This window comes from Aythya fuligula, chromosome Z, assembly GCF_009819795.1.
Source record: "Aythya fuligula isolate bAytFul2 chromosome Z, bAytFul2.pri, whole genome shotgun sequence".
Taxonomy (NCBI): domain Eukaryota; kingdom Metazoa; phylum Chordata; class Aves; order Anseriformes; family Anatidae; genus Aythya; species Aythya fuligula.
In genome coordinates, this window is record NC_045593.1 from 34672540 (window position 1) to 34698245 (window position 25706).

The window sequence follows — 25706 nt, forward strand, 5'->3', positions numbered from 1 at the left end:
GCTAGCTGCACAGGACCATGTCCAGATGGCTTTTGAATATCTACAAGCCGTGAGACTCCACAAACCTCTCTGGGCAACCTGTGTCAGTGTTCCACCACTCTGACAGTAAAAGTGTTTCCTGATGTTCAAGAGGAACCTGCTGTGCTTCAGTGTGTAACTATTGTCAGTCACTGGACCCCTTTGAAAAAGAGTCTGACTCCATACACTTTTTACCCTCCTTTCAGGTATTTATCTATGTCATTACAACCCCCCTGAAAACCCTCTTTTCTATAGGCTGACCAGACCCAGCTCTCCTAACCTTTCCTTATAGAAGAGGTGTTTCTGTTCCTTAATCATCTTTGTGGCCTTCATTGGATTCTCTCCACGTCTCTCTTGTGCTGGGGCAGCCAGAACTGGACACAGGACACCCCTGTGCTTTTTTGCAAGTTTTCTTTCCAGCTGGGTGGCACCAGCTGGTTGTGTGCGGTTGTTCTTCTCCAGATGAAGGACTTTACAATTCTACTTGCTAAATTTCATAAGGCTTCTGTCAGCACGTTTCACCAGCCTGTCAAGGTCCCTCTGGATGAAATTCTAGAGCCTTTATTTACTACTTAAAGGCAACAAATAGATTAATCATTAAATAGTTCTGTGTGTTCTGCCACTCTTTTCCAGGACATTACAATGAGAGCCAGGACTTCATACATATGTCTGCTACAATAAAACTGTCACTAATCACTGCTTTCCAAAATACATCCCATAACTAATACTATTCAGCAGTCTTATCTGAATGAGCTAATAGTGTTGCTTTATAGACCTTCTTTTTAACTATGTCTGTTGGCCTCAGACACAGGATGCCTATTAAAGGCAAGAGAAGTGTCATGAGCATGTGGAAAACACAATAAATATCTCATTATACCTTAATATGGAATTTAACAAAAAGTCTATGTATAGCCTTCTCTGTAGTTTCTTCACCAGATGCAGTAGGGACTTCTGTGTTAATGCTCATCCTACTGTGAAAGGCTTCAACAAGCCCGAGTTACCATTAATATGGCTTGAATTCTGACAAGGTCAAACTGGCTGGACTATATTTAAAAACACTTTTATCTTTCTGCAATAGGACAATGTATTCTAAGACTATACACTGCAGGAACATAAGACTCTTCTGCTGATTTAACCTAGGCTCAGAAGCTAATGCTCTCCACTATGCTTCAAGTTAATTACTGCTGAACAATGCAGGAAAACAGCAGAGGACTCCAGCACAGTACCAAGAGAATTAGTATGCCCTTTTGACCAAGGAAAACTAAGCAGACTGCATTCAGGAAAGCAATTACAAAACTGTAAAATTCTGAGAGAAATTTTGGGTGATTTTATTTGTTCACTATTTATGAAGCTCAGAAAAGGAGTAAATTTGATTACTGCATTAACATTACAGGACCCTGAGGTTATGAAAGACATCAAGAGGTCAGATGAACCACCTCTCTGCTGGACAACTTGATCACATTTAAGCATGTCATGTTGGTAGATGTTTCCTAAACCTGTCCTTGATAAGAATTACATGCTCTCCTTTGCCAGTCTGTACTTCTATAATCATTAGAGAGTTACTGAATTTTATTTTTTCCAAATCCAATCTTTTCTGATGAAATGTTAAGCCTTTATTTCTCAACCTATCTACAAGGCAGACTAATTAGAATTACATAAATCTTTTGGCTACCTCTAACTAATTCACACTTATTTTCTGAATTTACGCTTTTTTCACCCAAAACTCTACATTATTGAACACAATTGCACCATAAACCCTTTCAGTAGAATGCAGTTAGTGCTTTGTTAGTCAGAACAATTATTGCAACTCAGAGCAATTCAGATTTATGTCTTGGTCCACAGTACTGAATGATTATTATTTAACTCTGCAAGGATTCTGGTCCTAAACCTGAAATATGGTTTTCAATATACATGCTTTACATCACACAAATGTTAGAGGACAAACAACAGATTAATTGCTCACCCTAATGCTGTGTTTGTGAGTGCTAAGAAGCCATTCCAAATGTTCCAAAAAGGATTAATGCAGTATAACAAGTCTATTTAATTACTGAAAGACCAGTGATCCTCATTTTACTATAAGCAGCTTTTCCTTTATTTGGAGACTGAAAATAGAACAGAAATGATTACATGACAACTATAATTCTTGTACCAGAATATTCAAGTTACAGAAGAGGTATAGCGTAAAGAATGTGCAAGAGGCCAGGGAGGTCTATATACACACACTGTATTTGTGTATGACAATGCAAGATTAGGCATGTGTTTTAAAATTAACCAGCACTCCTCACTATAGTCAAACTGCACAAACAATTCTTATGCTCTGTGTAACAATAAGATATCCGTTTCTGTAACAAGGAAAAATAACTCCAGCAACAATTAAACCAGTTGCAGTAATTACACATAGTTTAAAAATAAATAAATAAATAAATAAAAACAATACCTCAGATGTAATAAAATAAAAGAAGTCCATGACTCCTTCAATATAAACCTTTATAGATGGCTGAACTGCAGACTATGAATGCATATGTGGCAAACCCAAAAGTTGATATAGTTTACTTTAAATTATGTGTCTGAATCTAGACAGACCAATCAATTTTCCAATTCTCCTTTCTGCATAGGCTGGTTATTCTTTAACTGGAAGATAAACAATAGAATAACTTTTGATGTTAACCCTCTGTTAGCTCTAAACTGCACTGATTCAGTACTACCTGGGAAAAGTGCATGGATGGACTTCTTTTCCTTTGCATAAATTAGTGTCACTTCCTGCTCTTCAAAGTAGACACAGTCATTTTGTTGATGTTACATCTGGCTCATTACCAAACCCAAAATATCATAAAGCAAGAACTGAGGAAAACAATGACTTTAGAAGGAAAAGTAGCTGTCATGTTGAGTCCAAAAAGGACAAGTTCCATATCAAGTTCCGTATCAAGTATTTTGGAGAGTATCAGTGGGGGCTTTGGACACAAGTAGGCCTTTCAAGACAAGATGCTGGAATAAACTTTATTTTAAATTTTTGTAAAAAAAAAATGTTATTTAAATTTTTGTAATAAACATTACAAAACAAGATCAGGATATTAAATAAATCTGAGCAATGGGCTCTGTCTGAGCTACCTTACAAAGACCTGTGCAAGTCAGCAGTAAGATAAAACAGGATGACCAGCATGTTCCAGATACAAGTGCACTGTTACATGAGTTTTATCTCACACCCTGGACCAAACTCCTGACCATCCATCCTGTTCCTATGTCAGTGTGTTCTGGGCTGAGCTATTCACCCACTGCACTGAAAAGCTTGGGCATCAGAGAGGTGAGAGGGATGGGGAACCAGGCTGAACTCAAAAGCCACACTTACTACAGATTCATTCTGTGTGCTTGGTCATTTATATGAACATATACATAATTGCCTGTGATTACTGTTTCTTTTATCTTTCTTTCTAAAGCATTTTTTCTTTCCACTGTCACAAGGCAGCAAAATTCAGACAGCTCTTTAGCACACCAAAACCATGGCTCCATCCTCAAGGGAGGCTGAAACATGGGTGAATCTGAAGAGTGCTCCCACCACAAACCTGGTCTTCTGTGTCAGATAATTCTGGGTGGTTTCCCTCTGCCACCCTCTCCCACAGCACAGTACCACCGCAGGCCTTGCAGTGGAGGAATGCTTTGCGCTGGCCCTCCCTTCTTGGGCAAGTTTATTCCGTCTGGGCATGAGAAAATGGGGTAAGACATTTCTTTACCATGCAGAGCCCACTTGGGGGTTGGTCACAAGCAGGCAGATTCTGCTTGCTGTGAAATACAGGAAGGTTTATAATTTTTCAGCTGGTACATATCTAGGCATTTCGCAATCCCCCCACTGAGACAACACTACAGCAAGCGGTGATCTCCCCTGGGACCTGAGGAAATCTGCCTGTGGTCACCCACAACTGGATATTAAGCCATGGATTTTGAAGTCCTTGCATCTAAGCACTGATTTATACTTCAACTTGTCATTACAGGGACACCATTCAATCTCCATGCATAAGCAGTCCCACCCTCCTCCTTCAGAGGAATAATATAGCAGCAATCAAAAAACAGACCTCAACTGAATTAAATAAAAGGTATGGTCATTTACAACTTGATGGGAACACTGTATGTGCAAATATCTGATTTTATTTTTTTTTCCCCAAAAAACATGAATGAGTTGACAGAGAAATCAGCCAGACTGCAGAAATAAACCTGATCACATGCTGTGAAGTCAGTGCATTCTACCAGAAATAAAGTATGTTTTAAATGAAGCAGATTTGCTTGAATAAATTTACTCAAGTGATAAAAGTTTTCAGGCTAAGGCCTTAAATTAAGAACATGCCAATTATCTGATGAGTACTGGCTTACAAATTTACCTCTGTTTCATAATGGTACCAGTACTGTCATATGAGCTTTCCTAAATCAAGGCTGTATCATGCCATCAATTTTTCAAACAGATCCAGTCACTGATTTCAAAAGGCAATGCTTCCTAAAAATGCAGCACAATACAGCAGATGATTAGATGTAATACCCAACTCAGAAAAAAAATAAACTGTCCTAACAATGAAATTGTAGGCAATTACAGAGAGCACAAAGCCTAAATCAAGGAGCTGACATTAGAATCAGGGACATTCACGGTAGGCAGCCTGTCAGGATACAGTGCTCATGAATTCCCCTCTCACCAAGAGTCAAGCCTAACTACGAGCAGGGGTTTTTTTTGTTTTGTTTGTTTTTTGTTTGTTTGTTTGTTTGTTTGTTTGTTTTTTAATTCTTTGTCTCCTCTTAGAAGTTTAGACCCTGCATCAAACACTATGTGTAACATTCTTTTCAAGTTCTTTGCTTTGGAGACCATCATTGCACTTGAATACAACACTAGTCTTTAAGAAAACAAGGTTCTGATACTAAAGAAATCATAACTACTTACAGGATGTCCCTCCATTCCAAAACAGTAAATTCTTTAGATCACCTTCTTTTTCTTTTTTTTTTTTTTTTCCAAAAACAGAACTAGTGTACATGTGCATTATGACCTGATTGCAAAATATTTTCCAAACTAAGACTTTTTTGCAATATATACCACTTGAATGATGCTCAAAGTAAAACAAGACTGATGAAGACTTACAAGCATTTGCTCTTGAGAAACACAGTGAACCTGTGCACCCTCAAAAAACAGAAGTGCTTCACAACCTGAGGGAGGACAAAATTTCACTCTAGCCTCTAGCAATCATCACCTCTTCCGCAGAGGAGGGCCACCTCTTTGCCCAGCAGACAAAAGGTGGTGATGTTGAGAGTCCAGCCACTTACAACAGAGGACAGGGCAACTCTGGATAGATGCTGCTGGTATGGAAAGTGGGGACTGAGACCTTCTTGTCAACAATTACCACAGAGAATCAGAGGAAACGGCAATACTGCTGAACAATGGGGAGGTCAAGCTCTTTACAGCCATTTCATGACCCAGACAACTCAAGGTCAAGAGATTCAGGTAGCAACTTGGCCTGGGCATAAGTTACAGCACAAATGAATTGTTTTAACAAATCGGCTTTGGTCAATTAAACCTAACAAGACATGTTGCATCGTGTAGCAGGGTCCTTGACACTAAGGCCAGGAGCTGAGGCTGGCCTCATAAAACATGTCTTTTAACACTGCATAACAAATTTAAGGTAATTTGTCCAGAAACTGCAGATGTCAGAATAAGAAAATACAAGTTGATTTGACTAGGAAATGTTTTCACACTTTTAAATCAGAGTACAGGGTTATAGACATCCTTTCAATATATCTGGCATCATTGTCATTAATCATGAAATGGAAAACTAATGCTGCACTAAATACACTTGATATCTACAAGACACAAGACCCTTCCAAAAAAATCATCTAGGGAAATCCAGCATTTCCTTGTTACTTGTTTTATCAAAAAGACCAAAAATGATTTGTCACTTTAGGCTGATGTATTCACTAAATAAATAAATAAATAAATAAATAAAATATTTCATTTTTGATTTCTAATGATAAGGAATCTGTAATTACTGGATTCTTATATGTACACTTTTTTCTATTTTAAATAAAAAATGTATAAATTATATGTAATCTTATCCAAAAATATTTTCTGAAGAATATATCAAGATGACTGACTAAGGAGTAAAATATAATGCTAGATTAAAGATATCTGTCACACTTATATTTCATTTGCATAAATGTATTCTTTTTGAAGTTATGTGTAGCAATTCAAGTTAATGTTAACTTGAAGATTGAAACGGCAAATATATAATCAATATTTTAAAGAACTAAATATTTACAATTCTCCGAAGTCTAATAACTGCAAACGGTATAGAATATACTTACTTGTGCACATCATTTGCATTAACCAATATAAGAAAGAATATATTTTTTTGTAATTTCTCAACAGACACAATGAGTTTCTCAAATAGAGTTCACTAGGTATTCACTTTTGTGTTTGACTTTCCAGTTTGATCTCTAAAGAAGTATGGAAGAATCATTCTGTTGCACTTCTGTATATATTTTGCAGGGAGGAAGTAATAAAAAGACGCATTAAATCCACAGAGATGCTTTTAGTGAAGGCACATTTATAACACTGAAGGAACGCTGGAATACTCAGTTTAGGGTTATTCCTAAAGGAAGGAAGGAAGGAAGGAAGGAAGGAAGGAAGGAAGGAAGGAAGGAAGGAAGGAAGGAAGGAAGGAAGGAAGGAAGGAAGGAAGGAAGGAAGGAAGGAAGGGAGGAAGGAGATTGCAGTGTCTGTACAGTTTTAAGTCACTTTTTTGTGACATGAGAAGGGGCACAGGGGACAAGAAGGATGTGACATGTGGCATGCAGGCAAAAGCTCTAGTAGTCAGTTTGGCTAGAAATGTCCAAAATGTTATGTTTGATAAACACACTCCAGACTTTCAGCCCTTCCTCAGAAAGAATCCCTCACAAAAGCCATCTCTGAAGTGTTCATCTCCCACTGACTATGAAAAACAATCTAGAACAAACGTCACTTGTCAATACTGAGATTCCTAAGAAAACAGCTAAAGAAATATATTTGGGGGGGGGGGAGGGTGAAGGAAAAGCACAATACACTCAGAAAGGGAAAGAAGCTCTCAGGAAGGTGAGCTTGGGAGGATAAAAGAGTAGGAAACTAACACTTCTATAAATTAAAAAGTGTGGGGGGGGAAGATTAGCAGCTTTGCAAGAAGAATGTTCCCAACCGCACACACAACTCATTGCTTCCAAATAGTACAATGTACACATCTAAATCAATTCTCTTTTCTCTTGGACAAATCTAGTAATCTATTATTTACTTCTCCTTTACTAGTTCCTGAAACTTACAAACCTCTTCAAATCCAGCCCTGAGCCAGTTTTTTAGCAAGCGCTTCTAGAAATTCCACTAGTGTTAAATAGTAATAATAATAAAATGAATTAAAGAATAGAAAATGAGAGACAGGGGTCAAACATGAATACTCCCTATAAAGAATGACATCTCATTTTATGTTTGTCAGACAAACTGGTTAATTGCAGAGGCATTTACTTTGTCACATTTACTTAACATATGAAAAGTGTCTCCACATAAGGGGTCTCTTTTCCATCCCAAAATCAAAATAACAACCCTGTTTAGTTAGGTTAGCCTTTTTTATTCTGAAATCATCCCACCTGAGTGATTAAAGCAAAGCAACACATCACTGTGCAGTTAAGGCTGGAATATAAGTGTTAAAGAAATTTCTTGGATTATTGAGCCTGGCACTGTATGCTGCTCCAAGGACCAGAGCTTTGGCAGGGTGAACAGTCCTCAGGCTTTCTACACTACTCCTCTACTAACAGCAGGAGGAGGAGGAAAAGAAAAAGCAGGGTAGATAGGAAGGCTAGAAAAAGATGTCGCTTTGACAGCAATTCTGGTGCAACAGACTTTAAAATTCAACATCCAGTGGTATTAGTGTTTAATTACTTTATAAAGTTTTCAGTTACAACAAATCCAATATGCATGAAAAATAAGAAATTTAAAACATAAACCTCTGCTGTTACTTGAAGTATTTCCCTTATGAATTAGTGACCTTATTTACAGTTTAGAAATATATATTTTTTGTTGTTCCCAGTATTGTTCTTCTGTCTGAAATTACCATGAAGCAATAATTTTCTGTTTTCTTTTCTGTTCTTTACTTCATTGCTTCTTGCTGTCAATCTAAATGTGATTCATAAATTAATGCTAACCTCTAAATTTTCAACTAATTGCATGGAATTTATTTAACCATAACTTCCTTTGTCTTAAACATAATTAATATCATTTAACCCTGTGAAAATGACCTCCCTGGTTTATCAAGAAAAAAACAGAATAAGTAAAAAGCAAAAGACTCTTTCCTAAAACATATATATTTCATTCCTGATTGCAATAGTAAATTAAATACTAAAATTCCCCATTTCTTTCTCATGAATTTGTCATATCACCCACAACACTGGTCTGAGGAAAATTAAAATTAAAAACAAAAAATAAATACATTTTGAATTCTTCATTTTTACTGTTTGACTGATGTGTGCCCTTTTCAAGTGTTTTATTTTCCTGTGTCTCCATACACAAAATATTCATAATAGTCAATTGAAAAATATCCCCATGCCTACATACACATGAAAATAGCCCCCATCTTTTAATGACAAATACCTTTTCCGTCTGTAATTTTGAGCACATTTGAGATACTTGACCAAGTTGTCATCCTACGTTTTACAGTATAAAACTAGAAAAGAAGTCAAAAGGTGTCTTTTTAAATTGACACAAGCAGTGTTTTAAAATTACATTTTCTGTATGCCTGAATAAACGGGAATTGCTCAAAATAATCCAACATTTTTAAAGTGTTTATTTTTCCCTATCAGCTTCTTAAACTACAAAAGCTCTTCTCATTTGAGAACAAATAAAACAAACTCCTACCTCTACTTCTGTACTGGCTCTCTGACTCCAAATTGAGATTTAATGCAAGGGATCAGCATGCCATTTGAGCATGTAAGTAATAGGCTTCAAGAGCATTTAGACACCTATAAGGTACAGGCAGTAATAATCTCTATTTCCTGTTGTTCCCAGTGCAACTAACAATTTGCTGTGTAAACTCCAGCAAAACTTACTTGTGCCTTGACATATCCTTCTGCAAAACAGGTTAAAGGTTCAATTGTATGTTCCCATATAAAGTATTTAGAAGGAGGGAAATCATTCAAGTTAATGGAAGTAGGAACAATCAGCAATTCAACAGAATGATTGATTCTTCCAGGCCCCTTTTTTTATTATTAATTTATATATCTATTAATTGTGTGTGGAAGCATCAATGCACACAAGAAATGAAAATTCTTGTCCACAATTCTTCAGGGTGTTGTGACATATAGATGTTTCAACTTTATAGGAATTATACAATGAGATGGTTATAACATTATTTTGGGTCCAATCTTAAGTGGAATTTCTTATACTTAAAGAAAACTAACAGAAAAAATATATTATTTACTGTTGTAAAAAAGCAAAGTATTATCACCATGTTACTCTATCCTCAGTTTTCTATGCTTACTATATGTAAACTGAAGTGTGATATAAGAATGACTACACAGACGTATTCAAAAATTTGAGCTCAAGTCTGCGCGCACGCCTCACTAGCACTGCCAAAGTGAGAAGGCGGGTATCCCTGCTCGCTAAGGGATTGCTGATTCCTCTGCATTTAGCTGGACTAGAAGCAGTTTTGGATCCATGCAGGTGCAGCCCGGGAATGCCTGCACTCGGGCTTAGATGATCTTTAAAGGTGCTGGCCAAAGGATCAGGACAGCGTGCGTGACAAACCTGGCGCAGCCTGCATTGGCTTCTTGACGCAGCAGCCGGCTGCAGCCATGTGGTGTGCGTGCCATGCCAGCACGCAGCCGGCCCCCTCTCTCCTGGGATCTGCATGCTTCCCAGCGGCCCAACAGATGAATCCTCGCAGGAGAAGTTCTCCCCTACCTCGTCTGCAGGGAACCAGCCCGCTTCCTGCCTCTCCCCCTCTTTATTTTCCCGCCTATCCTTCCTTTTTCCCTTTTTTCCCGCAACCCCCGGAGAGACAGGACACAGTCTGGTGACACAGGGGCTCACGTAGGCCAGGCTTCCTTCTGTGCAGCCCTTTGGGTAGGGCTGCTAATCCTTCTTATTAATTAACGAGATAATAGCAGTTAACCGGAAAGCAATATTAATACTAACTATCTAGGAAACTTCCAACAGAAATGATTTAGCCTTTTTGCAGAGTTCCTGGTAGCAGAAAATCTGCAGCTGGAACTGTAACTACATCTTGATGTTTTAAGAACTTTAAAAAATCAGGAGTGCCTGAGCAGTACCAGACGAAGAACATCTGCAACTATTTTCTGTTCTCCTTCTTGGATAGTTTAAAAGATCCTTCCCTCAACTTCAGATTTTATTAACAGCTGGGGATGCAGGCTCCCCCAGTTATATCAGTCCTGCAAAAGGACAAAGGAGAGTGTAAACAGCAACATGACTGATCTGAGAAATATACTCTGAGAGGCACACACATTTAAAAGACTTACAAATATTTACCATTTACATTTACCATTGCTTCAGTTCTTTAAGTTCCCAGAATATTTCTCAAGGTCTATTATGCTTCATTCACTATCTTCTAAAATACCTAATATCATCTTTGAATTTTATTTATGCTGCAAGGAAGAAAAACAGCAGAGACAACGTGAGGATTAGGAATTCTGCAGATGAGACACACTGCAATGAGATATTTTATGTTTTAGCAAAAGAGTAATGTATTTATTTATTTATTTATTTATTTATTAATCAGGCATTGTAAGACTAAGCAAAACATCTATCAGAAGAAGGGATTTATATTATCTGGGTTCTGTTGCAGCAAACAAGTACTGCAGCTTTCATTCACTGATTGTCAAAAACTTTCCAATGTGCCCACTGCAATGCGGATGCCAACCAACGAATCAAAGGCATTCAGCAACTAGACAAAGAGGGTCTGATGCCAACCTCGGTGCCACTGGCAACCATTATTGGCATCAAGCACATTGTCTGCCTTTTTTTTTTCTCCTCTCCTGGCACTTGACAAACAAAATGGCGGTTCTTGTAGCAACGGGAACACAGCCTAAGCGCTGCACTGATTGAGTCAAATACCATCAAATGATTTTATGGACTCAGATGCATTTCATATTAAATGATAGACAAACAAACGAACAAAAAAATGTCTCTGATGCTAGCTAAAAAAAAGGGGGGGGGAGGGGGCATTTTTGTCATTAGAAACTACATTTGTGGCATTCACAAGGTTTGGGCTTTAAAAAAAAACAAACAAACAGTGAGAGGGGAGGGTGGACTAGATACACAAAACAAGCAGAGTCCTGTAGAAATGTATTATGATTTAAAATTATTTTGAGGCTAAACATTGATCACTGTGTGCCTCCCATTTTCTTCCTCCATTTCAGTCAAAGGCATTGCAACCTATGCCAAGCCTCTTTTTAAAAAAATAAAATTAAATTAAAATTAAATTAAAAAAAAAAAAAAGTTCCTAAAGCGCAAGAGGATGGTAGAAAGGGAATAGGGAGAAAAAGATGCTGAATTCTGAGGGAGGTGAGCGAAAAGCAGAACCAGGTGAAGTTGGTCAATGATAGAACTTCATAGGTCAGTCTTTATTTCATCCTTCAAGGCAGATGTGGAAGTAGAAGCTCTTTTTATTAGGAACTGAAAGGATTATTGACACTTCTAGATCTGGAAATTGTCAATATATTGTAACATGCACTCTGCACTGCAATGCGGATGCCAACCAACAAATCACAGGCATCCTAGGCTAAACAAAGAAGGTCTGATGCCAATCCTGGTGCCACTGGCAACCATCACTGGCACTCAAACTATCCTTCCTCCTCCTTTTTCCCCTAATCTTCTTTTTTAAAGCAACAAAAAAAAACATACTTTTTGGCCCCTTTATTCATTTTGTGTGCTAATTCATTCTTCATATTTCATTCAGCAATTAAATTGTTTCTATTTCTCTACTTGTTTTTTATATGATACTATTAAGCGGGTTTTGAATTCCAAAATAGAAATAAAAAGCAAAACAGCATGTGTAAAAGGCAGCATTTTGGTTGACTTCATGCTTATCTTTTGGAAAGCCTGGTGCTCTTAATCAAGTGCACTGCAAAGTGCCACAATTAACCTGCTTTCACTGAGGACAGAGAATCAAAGTTTGACAAAACGGGATAAAAATACAAAGATAACTTAATATGACTTCTTCAAGAAGAGAGCCAACAGATGTTAACAGAAGATTAACTGTAAAGCAGCAAGAGAGATAAAAAATACACGCGGTTCACAACAAACAAAAGGGTCTACTGAGGGTGGCTTGGTACAAAGAAATTAGCCAGCTTCATCTTCCCGTATATTCCTGAAGTAGCTTCTTGTAACTTTGGAAGTTATAATATTACAGCATGCTTATCTTACTCATTTCTGTTTAGACAAATATTTTGAATAATCTCATATTCTCAATCCATTTAAAACAGTATATCAGCTATGCCTTTCATTTTCTTGCCCCATTTCAAGTTACTGGCTTCCAACAACTTAAAATCAAGAGTGTGAGTACCCTGACCACAGCTTCTTCGGTTCAAGATCTACATAAGCTATTTTGCCTCCCTTTATAGTTTTGACTTTTACAGACAGGTATATCCATTAGAATTAATCAGTAAGCTATATCTTGCAATATTTGCATTCAAACTAATGTTCTTTTTTTTTTTTTTTTTTTCCTTCAAGGAAATTTGAAGTTAAAAATATTTTGTAATTAAGATATTTTGTTTAATACTATCATAGAAAACTTATTTTTTATGCTTTTGAGGATCAGATTTACCAGACTGTGCAACTACTTAAAGTCGCTGCAAAATTTCTAAGTACATTTTCTACTACTGTGGAGAGAAAATATATAAAATACAAACAAAAGGGAAAAAAAAGGAATTTTTTCATGAGGAACAAATAACAAAATTGAAAACAATTTATACATTCACAGGAACACAGTACACCATTTGAATGTCTGAATTTCTAACAGAAAAATTCATTGAAAATAAAAAGGTTGTCTTGTGTATCTGTTCTTTAAAACAATGAATACACATTGAAAGAAGATGTGCAATTTCACTTTTTTGTTACTAATAAAATCCATTCAGTTTATTTTTTGGTTAGATCCAGAGTTATGTATCGGGCATCAGATAACAGCCTGCCATCTGCCCTTCTGCAGGCCATTTCTGCCTACTACCAGGCCAAGTTGTAAAATGGCCCACCATCTGCAGCCGTTCAAACTTTCCCTGGTTTAGATCTGCGGCTAAAAAATAAATGTTTTATTGCTGCTTATCAGCCAGCAATACAAAGATGGCTAGAGGATGATATAATCAGCAGAAAGAACGCAAACGATGCACACAGAGAAAATGTTTCTCAGCAGGCTTAGGATCAGAGGAAAACCTTTATCTACTTACAGCCATTTATGATTCTGGGGGACCTGCATATGAATATTGTTATGTGAATATGTAAAATGAATAGCATTTTTTCCCTGAGATATGATTACCAGAAGCACTGTTTGTATTTAAGTTCCATAAAATTAAGCTAAAGGAGCTTTTCTGTGATTTTTCATATTTTAATTATCTGCCAAATAAAATTAATTATACTGGTGTGATTATGAAAATATACTTTTTATGGAAAATTCTCTATAAATATCTTTGTTTTTCAAGACTCAGATAGGAAACATGAGCTAATGATATAAATATGAATAAAACGTAAAGTAGTGTATGCTGTAATTCTGACTACTAAATATTTACTAAGCTGCATTCCTGTGCTAAATTTTTTTTCATATTTATTTAATAGTCATGAGAAAGTCTATAATTGCGTTTAGGGTTACAATAGAATCATCAACATAAAGATGGATTTTTGATTATTTGTAAATGAAAATGCAAGAATAAATATTTATATTATTTATTGTGATTGTGCAATTGCACATACCTGCATCTGTTACTAACAATACTGGTGGGTTGGGTGGGGAGGACACACAAAAACTTTAAAGAGAAGAATGTTTTCTGAAGTCGCTACTGGAAAAAATACACAATATTGTGCCCCTTTTTCAAGAAAATAAATAAGTTAAATAAATAAATAAATAAATAAGGCAGCTTCAGATGAACTAAAGTACTACTCTGGTATGTCCTACTTTCTCCTGAAAGAGAACAAGAGACATATGTCAAACATACATGTCACTTGCACAGGTCTGTAGGAGTATATGTGTATTTGTGTATATATGTATACATGCTGATTTACATAAGGATATGTACCCACATTATGTATAGAGACCACAGAATAATGTTTCACTGGAAGTGAGCCCATAGGGGAAACAGGGCTACTCAGAATCAGAGTTTGACACACTAACATAGAAACACAACAATCTGCTTCCTACCTTGCTCCTGCACGTAGTATGCCAAAAACAAATCAAGCTCCTTGACTGATACTGTTATGTGGTGTGGCTGGACGCAAAGTGCTGGATTTGTGCAATGTGGGGATTTCATGAGCCGCTCTCCATCCGTACTTTCCAAGGGGATGCCTTTGAACAGGATCACCATGACTAGATCCAGACGCCAGACTTTGTCAGCCTGTCTCAGGCAGTCGATTCTCCTAATCTTACCCTTCTGGTCAGGATTGGACAATACACAGCATGGGTGCTTCTTCCCAGTCACCGTGAGCACAAAATCCTCCCGGAACTCTTGGCGAATATCTTTGCGCAGCTTGGCGAGGAGCCTGGATGCCCACTTCTGTTTAATTTCGGGCTTTTCGCTAAGTAGCTCATCCTTGACTGCTCTTTCCTCATCCTTTGACATTCGTTTTTCATGTTTTTTGAAGTACTTGCGTTTTCGAGCCTGGAGGTTGAACCAAGTGTAGGCAATTGCACGGACATGTGGAAGAAGTGCCTCAATGAATGGGTGAAATTCATCCTGTGAAGAGAAGTGGAGGGAAAAAAAAAAAAAAAAAAAAAAAAGAAAAAGAGAGGAAGAAAACTCAAAGTCAGTAACCTCTCATAATCAAAGCATTATCAAGAAAGATTTCTGAAAATCTTAAAGTGAATTCCAAGATGAAGAGAATAAACACTAAATAGTTAGTTAAAATCTATGCAAAATTCTGCATAACATCTTTTACGCGTTTATTATTGCTATCAGGCAACAGACAAAAGTACACGAAGAATCACATTTTCCTTATATTTCACTCTTTAAAAGAACCCTGTGAAGATTTTATTCTGTATGCCTCCCCTCACTTCATCCCACAATGCTATAAAGACTACATCATTTAAAAGAGATGCTATTGAGATGTTTTATTTCTAACATTTAAATCTCTGAGTGAATGGCTAGCATCAAGAAAAGTACCATTGTGCAAAGAGGACACTATACGGTTTTAAAAAATCTGAGCAGAAACGTTCAGAATGCTGAGGCGAATGCCACACAGTTCATTTCTCTTCTCTGTGGCACAGAAACACAAAGCATATACATGCTCAGTGTAATGCCACACAGTTCCCGCTTTTGGAGCATGCTCTCAGCAAGAGACTGCTGGTGGCACAAAGAGCATGCGCCATTAAACTTGATCCATTTTCTTATCAAACGTCCAACATTCCAGCACTGAAACAGCACCATTCCAGCGGTGGTAACTAGAGAAACCAGTATATAGTAAGGGAAAGTGGGGAAAAGACACAGCGTGTCGTACACAAATCCTGAACAGAAGCTTCTGTACTTTTAGCTCTTCAGGCTTCCCTCCCACCACCCCCAAACTCTGTAAAATGAAAGTTTATGAAGTTGAGAACAAAAATTACATTAATTTTCTTCTGGCAGCTCCACTATGGGTTTTGAAGCCCCACAGAGTCAGTTAATTTGTTAACTGATCACATGAGTGTGGCAATTATTCTAAACCCCTTAAAAATCAATCTGAGGTGTACAATGAAAAATGGCAACTTGGCACAAACTTTGCATTCTTTGTGTTCCTGCATGCTGTGGCAGAGTGACATTACGAGTGCACCGCTGGTCAAATGCTGCTTTTGTGATACCCATGCAATTTATTTACAGTTCCAAAATATCCCTTTCTATCATCTGGCTACACCTGAAAGTTCTTATCTTCTGCCTAGCAGCAATATGTATTACATTAAGGAGGTAATGCGTAGTTGTCGTCTACAAGCACATCCTATAGCAATTAAATTAATTTGTTTTGTCTGCTTAAAGTACCATCCTACACATCCATGTTAATATCTAAATAGGCCTTTCCCAAAAACTAAAGCCTCTTCTGTGAACAAATCTGCTCTTTAAAACAGTGTGATCTGCTTATCAAACATTACTGTATTTTGGTTTGCAAGGGAGACCTTAGGAAGATATCTCTCTGTGTGTAGGCATATGTAGTTTAAAATACCATGCAGATTGTTCATCATGCTGACTGGCACGGTTCAATCAAACTAAAACTGAACCTTTTAAATACAATTATATTTATACAATTAACAAACTAATATTTTAGCTACATTGCTAGACAGGGAATGAATTATGTTTAATCAGTAGGTTGATTAACTCCATTAGGGAAAAAATGATGAAAATATAACTAATGGTCTCAATTATAGAGAGTTCAGACTGCCATTGTAGAAGCTTCAGGACAAGAATTTAGTATTTAAATCTTCAAATTTCAAACAAACTTTAAAATTTCCTGAATGGTAAAAACCTACTGGAACTGGTTACCTTGCTTCCGCCACCACCCTCAAATTAAACAGAAAACAAGTTGCAAGCCATTTCCCTATGTCCATGTTACCTTCACAGAGAAAAAACAATAATAATAAATAAAAAAAAAAAAGGGGGGGGGGGGGGGGAGAGAATATTAGAAGATAATTCAGCACATAAACTATTCCACTACAGTACAACATTTGACAAAGTCACAAAGGTAATAATTAAACTGACTAGTAGTTTCCAGCAGAGATTTGAACAATTCTGATACTATACTGGCACATGAAACTAGGCCATGGAAAGAGTTAAACCACAATCTGTTCTTTGTGTGGGAAGGCAATACTGCTCTGAGTAACCACAGCCCATGATAAGACTTCCCTATCTTCATACGCTTTCCAATGCCATGCTTTTTTCCCCCTCAATTCTAACTACTATCAAAAGTTTATTTTTTCACCTATGAAAGTCATCTTAATCAGAGCATTTACATAAAATGTTAATAAAATTTTAACTAAGCATAAGGAGGAAGGTTTTTCAGTGTAAAATCCTTACAATTAATTTTAGAATGAGCAAAACAGAATTCCTTCACATCTTGAAAATTCTAATATCTGTGATTAAATGTGGGGTAAGAAAAAAGACAGGGGGCTGAAGAGCTTTGATAGATATTTTTTTTTTCCCAAATACAATAATTTACCCTATGTCTAAAACAGATTCCAACATTTATAACTTTAAATGGCAATAAAATTAACATGGAAATTCTACACTACTAGAAAACTGCAGATCTAGTTTTCTTTTTAAGATGGACACGGCAAACTCTTCCAGAATGGCTTCGCCTTCAGGTGCTGCACATTGTGTTACCAATAATAACCAATAGCATTTATATCTATGAAAATTTTATAGAGATAAATGCCTGTTTTTAAATTTCAGTCTCCACTGGTTGAATAGTGGTTGAATGTTTTCCTTTTCAGAGAGTAAAACAAAAAAAAAAAAAAAAAAAAAAAAGAAACCTTTTTAAGACTGTATTCAGGCTTTTCTTTCATGATATCATTAAGTCCTAAAGCTATAAATATATGTGAAAGAGTGTGAAGGAGAAAGACAGCAAAGAACATCCTGTTCTAGAGCAATATTATCAGATATCTGTGAGAGATTCATTGTGCATCTGGAGTCCTTTCAAATGAAACATTACTTGACAAGAAGAAGTGCCCATAAAAAGGATCCTAAATGGAGATTTGCAATTAATCACACACATTCACCACTAAACCTCCTAAAAAGCCATCTACAGAATTTGATTTTTCCCCTTAATATTCATACGGCAATATTGAAAAATGATTTTTATGTGGCACTTACCCATGTGCCATAGTTGCTCTTGCAGTAGAGTGATTTATGGAGGAAAGATTTTCAAACGTCATATCAAATGGCTCAGGTGAACCATTCTGTATTGACAATTTAAATTAAAATGGAAGTTATTATAGAATAACTATGTAGTTTGTAAATAAAGGAAAAAATACCAGTAGTCTAATTGTATTGTAATGATGATAGATAGGCCGGCTTTTCTTTTTGGAATAGGTAAAGGGGAAATGCAGTGCCGCTCTCATATTTTTCACTCATAAACTTGGTATCAATTCATCAAAGTTTGAACCTAGGTTCATACAACAAGTATACAAGGCAGAAGTCTAGAAATTTTACAGCAAAAACTTCATGCATTCAATTCCCCATGTGGATTTTCCTTGTGCATAACATATTATAAGGGGGTAAGAAAAAGGCTACATATTCTGAGTTTCCTGGACCACCATAACATAAAAATAAACGTGGTAAAAATATCACAAGAGTCTAAGCACTTAAAGGCATGCGGTAACTGCATCCTATCATGCCTCAGCAAGAGAGATAAATGTAGTTTATACTCATTCCCAAACAGGGGGAAAGAGACATGTGGGGGACAGAGAAAAAGACCCTCATGCCCCCACCCCCTAATTAAAGTGCTTTTGCCAAGTCTTCAGTCTTCCTTGAAGTTATTTTACATCCACCAAACTTTTATTGAAACAGTCATGGGTAACATTTGAATTGCCAAGGGCTGTCTTAAAACTGCACTTTGGGATTTTAGACTTGTTTCTGAAAGGTGCTTCAGCACTCTATCGGCACAAACTGAACTGGTGCTTGTGCACTAGCTTGATCCAAACAGGTGTTCTGTGTTTTGAACTTTAACCAAAATATTTTCTACTGAGCATACCCTGTCACAGTCAACATGCATCTGTGTAAAGCCTTAGAGAGGCAGAAAACAATAGAGAGAACAAATTTGGCAGTACTGTTTTAACTCAGTTGCAAACCAAAATAAGATTAATCAGTTTTATGCTTTAAATAAATTAATAGAGGAAAGCATACATTCTCATTTCCAACATAATCTGAATTTTTAATTTGGGAAGAGGAAAGACCATTTCAAAACAGCTCTTATCATTCCAAACAGATAGAGAAAAAAAAAAATCCAAATTAAAATCAAATTGCTGCAATTGTGTTCCCTACATGTGCCTCTAAGTGTGAACTGCTCCTACACAGCAGATGATACAGCAGGATTACAAAATGTAAGGTAGAAGTTATTAACACACGAAAGCCAGGAATCGCTCTCCAGTATCTGTGACTGCAGCAGTATAAAGTTATGTTTTTGTATGTACCTAGGTATGGTATTTTAATATAGATTTGCGAAAAGTGGGGAAATCTATTGCATCTGAGTCCAAAAGGCAAAGATATGGGAAAAAAAAAAAAAAAAGTCATTAAAGCAGAAAACAACAAAATGAACTGCCCGCCGTGCTAGAGGTGGTAGTGAAAACGTGCGTGTTTTCGGTGTTAGAAGTGCTAAGTTGTACTGTAAGGTATATATCCTAGGACAGAGGTCTCACTGCCTGTCATTTCACACGACGGGTAGGACGCACAGAATTGATTTTTGCTAATTGAAGGTAAGCAATTATTTCTCTGTGTGTACCTGCGAGCGTACGTGTATCTGCTACACAAAATGCTTGCCACATGCAGTAATTTTTCTTTTGAGGAAGAAATATTTCTACGGCACTCTTTTCCAGCTTTGCTCCGCTGACGCTCAGGTTTACTTTCTGAAAATATCCATATCTAAGTCAATCACACTTAGATGCCAAACAAAATATAAACAATAAAAAATGTGTCAGCCAAAAAGCTACAGGACTGCTTCCAATCACTGAATAAGCCTTATCGTTGTTTCCATCTTCATTCACAATTTATGAATACTTCAGTCCTTTTGAATTACAATGCTTTCTAATTGTCGAATAACTTAAATCGCATTTATTTATTCGCCATGCAGCTATAAGCGCGTCGCTGCCCGCTTAATTACCGTACAGCGCGAGACGCCACTTTCTCACGTTTTCGCCTTCTTTAGCTATTTGTTGCGCCAATGTGGAAGCAAGCCGCTATCGCTTAATCAGTTTACATCACATCCTCCTAAGACAGACTTTCACAAAAGCTTCTCAGAACTATCCCCTGCCTTCTGCCCACGGCGTTTCCATCCCCCCGGCCGGTGCCCCCTCCCCAGCGCAGCCCCGGCGGCGACCTCCCCGCGGCGGCTGAGGCCGGGCACCTCTCTGCCCCCAGATCCCAAACTCGCTCGGGGGGACCCCGGCCGGGACCCGCGGCTCCCCGTCCCGCTGCCTTCGCTGCGTGCCGGCGGCCAGCCCCACGGTGAGCCCCACGGTGAGCCCCACGGTGAGCCCCACGGTGAGCTCCGCGCTCCGCCGCGGATGCTGCGCGCCCGGGAGGCAGCCGCGTCCCCCTCGCCCCCGCCGCTGGCAGGCTGCGCACTGCTAATTAAGCCTAAGACGGGATCGCTTCGCGCCAAGAGCGCGCTCGCTGCCTTTTTTTTTTTTTTTCGGTCAAAAACAGCACTTTTCCTTTTAAAGGCTTTCGTTAGGTTCCGCGTACGCCGGCGGGCTGAAAAGACCGCGGAGTGTTTGATTCCAATCAAATCAATACTTCTCGAACCTGATTTTTTTTGCGTAATTGCGCTCATTTCCATTCTGTTAACCTTTGACTCCTTATGCACTAGCAATTAACAGCATTTGTCTCCGAGTGACACTTTGAATGGATCTCCCCAAAACAATGGCCTGGTACAGTTGATCCTCCAGTATTCCCCTCCTGAGAGAGGAGTTTGGATCTGACAAGCAGTTACAACTGCGCGTTAACCCATTACCACTACTAGCAATGACTCATTAACAACTCACACACAAATATAAAAAAAGCACGTGAAAATAAGTAAATAAACGAATAAATAAATGAAATTAAACAAAATGCGTCTATACCTGAGTGAGACAGATTGGAGAATACATCATGACTTCGCTTTGAGACCACGCTTGCCCGGAGAGCCCCTAAGAAAAAGCCTCAAAAAAGGAATAATTTCATCTATTCATTTTACAGTCATCTGAGACTCAAGGAAGATGAAATCAATCAGGACGGGGCTCTGCCCTGGATCACAACTTCACAACAAACCCCGGTCCTCCTTAAATAGCCAAAGATTCAAGTTCACTCCGTGTGCTAGATTTCCCGGGGTGAAATCCAATCTACACTTTTAACCCTCTTGTTGTCGGCGGCGCAGGAGTCTTGGTTTTGCTGCTGCTGCTGCTGCTGCTGCTGGTTGTTTTGCAGATGAGGGGGGAAGGACTCGAGCGGCGGGGGGGGGGTAGGGGGGGGGTGGGCGGGAGGATTTTTTGTTTGGCTTTTTTTTTTTTAATTTTTTTTTTTTTTTTTTAAAGAAGTTGGTGGTGGGTTATTATGGCACTGTCACCACGCTCTCGAAAGTTCAAGGTTACAGCCCGGAGCGGCGCAGCGAAATCCCGGAGCAGGCGAAACTTTGCACGGCAGCGACCATGTGTGCGGGAGCGAGCCGGAGCGAGCGTGTGCGTCCCCCAAGGGTGGGAAAGCTCCGCAGCGCGCAATCTCCGGGCTCCTCTCGCGGCTGCCGCTGCCTCCTGCTCCCTCTGCCTATCCGCTCCCTCCGCCCTCCCTCCCGTTCTCTGTGGGTAATGTTAAGAGACTGCTTTCCAAACGCCCACTATAATAAAAATGATCTCTTGAAAATTCAAACGATAAATCTCTCCCTCGCTCTCCCTCCCTATTTGCTCGCGCGCAGTCTTCCCCTTGGCTTTTCCTCTCACTGTTCAAAACTTGGAAGTTGAAAAATTCACCGGTTACACCCTCTGGACCCCGTTCCAGCTCTCTCCCCAAATGAGACTTAAGTATTTTTTTTTTTTTAATTATTTAATTACACAACCATCCCTTACACTCCTCCTCCTGCAAACACATTCCTTGTCCACCATATCCCCCTCCCCTGCCCTCCCTCTTTATTAATCACCACCTAACGCCGCAGAAGGAACGAGCACGTTTTGCAAACATCCCTCATTTTCCCTCTCCTCCGGTGGGAAAAAAAAGTTGCGGCGGCGGCTGAGGGAGGGGGGCACAGGGAGGGGATCGGGCTGTCGTCTGCAGGGGGTTTCTTTTCCTTCCCCCTTTCGGGATACGACCTCGGCCCCCGCGGCACCGGGGGAGCTGCAGCCCCGGGACGCGTTTTCTGGCCAGGCAGGAGGCTCGGAGAAGGGAATTTGCCCGGTGTGGCCCTGAATGCACGGCGGGGCTGGGGGCGCGGCGTCTGCCTCCCCCCGGCACCGGTGCAGCCTCTGCCGGTGGCGTCTCGCAGCCCCCGGCGGTGTCCTGGAGGGACCACGGGCTTCCTCCTTCCCGAAGTGAGTTTATTCACGCCAGGCATCTCACGACGACACATCAAGGAAAGTAGGCAGGTTCAAGTCAACCATGAAATGGTCACTTTTTAACCCCGTCCTGTCCTCATTAGGGAAATGCTCAAACACAGCCCATTTTCAAAGAGGGCTCTTAATGAGGGGAGCTTGCCAAGTCTACCAGCTGCAATTCACATAAATTTACAAACCAAAAGGAGAAGGGGGAAGGGCGGGGGAAGGAGAGAGCCCGTGCAAGACAGGTAATGTCAAAGGAAACAGCTAGAGCCCAACGCGTTAACCCTTGCGGGGTCCGCTCCGCACCTCGGTCTCTGGCTGCACTTGCAGAGTCCCCTCGGATTTGCAGGGTTCAACCGACACCCACCGTTGTTCCTTTTCGCAGACCACATTAATAAGTGACAAGTTCAGAGCAAGCACTCGGGCGGGAAAGGATGAGGCAAATTCGGGGTTAACGACAGCGAGCACATTTATTCTCCTATCTGGTGGAGAATACCCCCCCAAATCCTATCATCTCTTCCTTCACCCAGACACTGCAAAAAGCTGATAACGCCAGCTTTAAATACCGGAGTTTCCCTTTGAATAAATATTCAATTTAACTGGAGTTAATTTACCATAAAAGACATTCCCCTTGGCACAAATGCACTGATGTCCTTGAACACACCTCTCTGAGTGCTTGAACTCTTACACAACAAGCCATTATTGCAGACCTGATCTAATGCCACAATAAGCCCTCCCCAACTCCTTTCTCCTTCTCACTCCTCCACGAGGACCAAGGTGAGTCCCCAGCCCCATGTCACCTGCCCTGAGAGCTGCAGAGGCTTCAGAAGCCTGCTCTTTCCCAGGCAGGACTCGCGGGAGGCACCACATCCTCCCAGGTCCAGGCCAAGGGCCAGCTTTGAGATACAAACCCGTGCACTGACAGCAAGAAATGCCTGGCAGAGTCCTGGAAGTGAGGAAAGGCAAGGGCAACAAAGCACGTGGAGCAAGGAGCAAGGTAGGGAAGACACCAAGCTGTGTTTTCTGCAAGGGGAAGTCAGGGAGGGGCTGGGTTTGTGTCTCCACCGGTGGGAGCCATTTTGCATCCCGACCCAAAGCAGACCAGGATGGGGTGCGGAGCCAAGCACTGCGGCCTGTTGTGGTGCTGCTGGGACAGGATGGAGCAGGCCCCACACCTGAAGGCACCCTGAGGGGAATGGAGCCGCCTGCCCAATGGGGCTCCAGAACCGTCCTCTCCTGCACATCCCCTAGGAGGCAAGGTGGGCACAGTGTGGGTTGTCTTTCGTTGAGCCCTCTGGTTCCTCCCAGTGAATCCCAGTGGAAACCTGCATGGGAGGGAGGGTTTTCCCTGAGAGAGGCCCGTACACACGAGCAAGCAGGTTAGCCTGGAGAGCCACAGTGTTAACATGGCAATGACAGCAGCCGTAGAGTCTGGACCTAGGCTTGCATGAAGACTTTGTGCAAAAGCTGACCATTTGCCTCCAAGTCCTTACCCACATCAACCCTGGGACAGATGGTCTTGATCCCCAACACCCACCCTATCTCTTTTGGAGCATTTTTTTTTGGCTAGCAGTGGAGATTTTAGTACCCTGGACTTGCACTGAAAGTGTCTTCTCCTCTTTCAGTTGCAGACAGTGTACGCAAATGTTATCAGATGCTGGGAGATGACATTGCCCTTGAACTTCAGAGATAATGATGTTAAAAAGTGGAAAGGCCAGTTATGCCACTGATATACTTCCTAAAGCAAAATTTCAGCTGATGCCCTTTGTCCAGACAACTGCTCAACTGTTTTGAGTTTTGGAGCACAACACTATTATTATGCATCAGAAATCAAAGAGAGAGGTATTGTTAATGCTGAAATGTGTAACCTCAGATTCTCTCAAGATACAAGTGGGCAATTGGGTTGACTGTCTAAACATGCATATGCTGAACTTCTAAGAAATTATATTTTCATGAAAATTCCAATGCAAAAATCAGGGGCATTTGAACGAGATATACAGCATTTAATACAAAAGATTCAACATCAGAGAAACAACTCCAAGATTTTTTCTTAAAAGGTCCCCATGATCTAAAAGACAAGCTTTACAGTGCTTTTTGCATCCAGTTTAACAGCAATACAATTAACTTCTTTTTAACCCATGGTTAGAAAATGCAGCTCTCACACACAAACCCATTACGTATACAAATACTTAGGTGTACATATAAATACTGTGCAGCATGAGTAAAATACAGTTTGTGTCACCTATGTGTAAAAAATAACCCAAATCACATTAAGTAAGTTAAGTAACACATTAGTGTTACTTAATGGTGAGTCTACCTATATGACTAGACTTCATGTCTTGTGAGACTTCTTGTACCATCACACTCAACTACAAAGTAAAGTTTCACTTGTGTTTGATACAGTCACAGCCTTGGTCAGTTTCCCAATGTACAGGAGCTCTGTCGTCCGTGCATACAGATGTATACATATTCATTAGCATATATATACACAGACAAAAAGTTGGGTAGCAAACATTTAGGGAAGAAACACAACTAGCTAAATAAGCAAACAGATAATACATTGTTTTACGAGGTCTTGATTTATTTCATATGCGGCTGAATTTGTAAGGTATTTATGATTCCTTTGGAATGCGAACAGCAATCACTACAACTTTTGAGTTACCGTAGTATCGCACCTATAAATTTATATATCATAATATTTATTAGCAATCTTTTTTTTCTGCGTAATCAGAAGAAACATATTCTATATACAAACTGCATATATGCACGATCAGATACAAAGCATGTATATATGCAATCAGAAGCACAGAAAACCACTACTGGCTCTACAAGAAACACACACATATATGAAGGGTGTGTGCGCGTGACCTCTGTCCACATACGGTTTGATGGGGACTATAATACTCAAGCTTTCCACAGCTCCCAGACCAGCAAATGAAAACATCAAACCTCAAGTGTAAAGCTGTGTAAACCACAACGTTTTGGGTTACACAACTGTGCAGTTTTTGTCCTCGCTGCGGGTCATGTTCTCAGCCTTACAAAGGCATGGAAACCCTCTTACCCTGATACAGTAAATTCTTTTTTAAAAAATAACATTTTCTGATCTTAAATGCTCTGGAGGTAAAGAGCAGCAGCAAGAACAAGATTTCACCTCCATCTTTTCTGCCAGTTTTTATCACTTGCCAGTTTTTTAAGGGGGTGGGGGGAGACAGGGGGATGGGACTACTACGACACAGAAGCTGG

The 25706-nt window shown here is 39.5% G+C and overlaps 1 protein-coding gene across 9 annotated transcripts in view; it reads right to left on the reverse strand.

Moving 5' to 3' along the window:
- Window positions 1–21315, reverse strand: part of NFIB (nuclear factor I B) — a 183012-nt gene extending 161697 nt beyond the window's left edge. For 8 of the 9 annotated variants that reach the window (XM_032206062.1, XM_032206057.1, XM_032206056.1 and 5 more), the window contains exons 1-2: window positions 21021–21315; window positions 14427–14958 (exon numbers count right to left, since the gene is read on the reverse strand). In XM_032206062.1, the coding sequence (XP_032061953.1) occupies window positions 14427–14958; window positions 21021–21050 (562 nt within the window). In that variant the 5' untranslated portion in view covers window positions 21051–21315. Of the gene's footprint in view, window positions 1–14426; window positions 14959–15384; window positions 15467–21020 lie in introns of those variants that run through there. The other variant, XM_032206058.1, reaches the window with a different exon arrangement.
- Between the last annotated feature and the right edge of the window lie 4391 nt (window positions 21316–25706).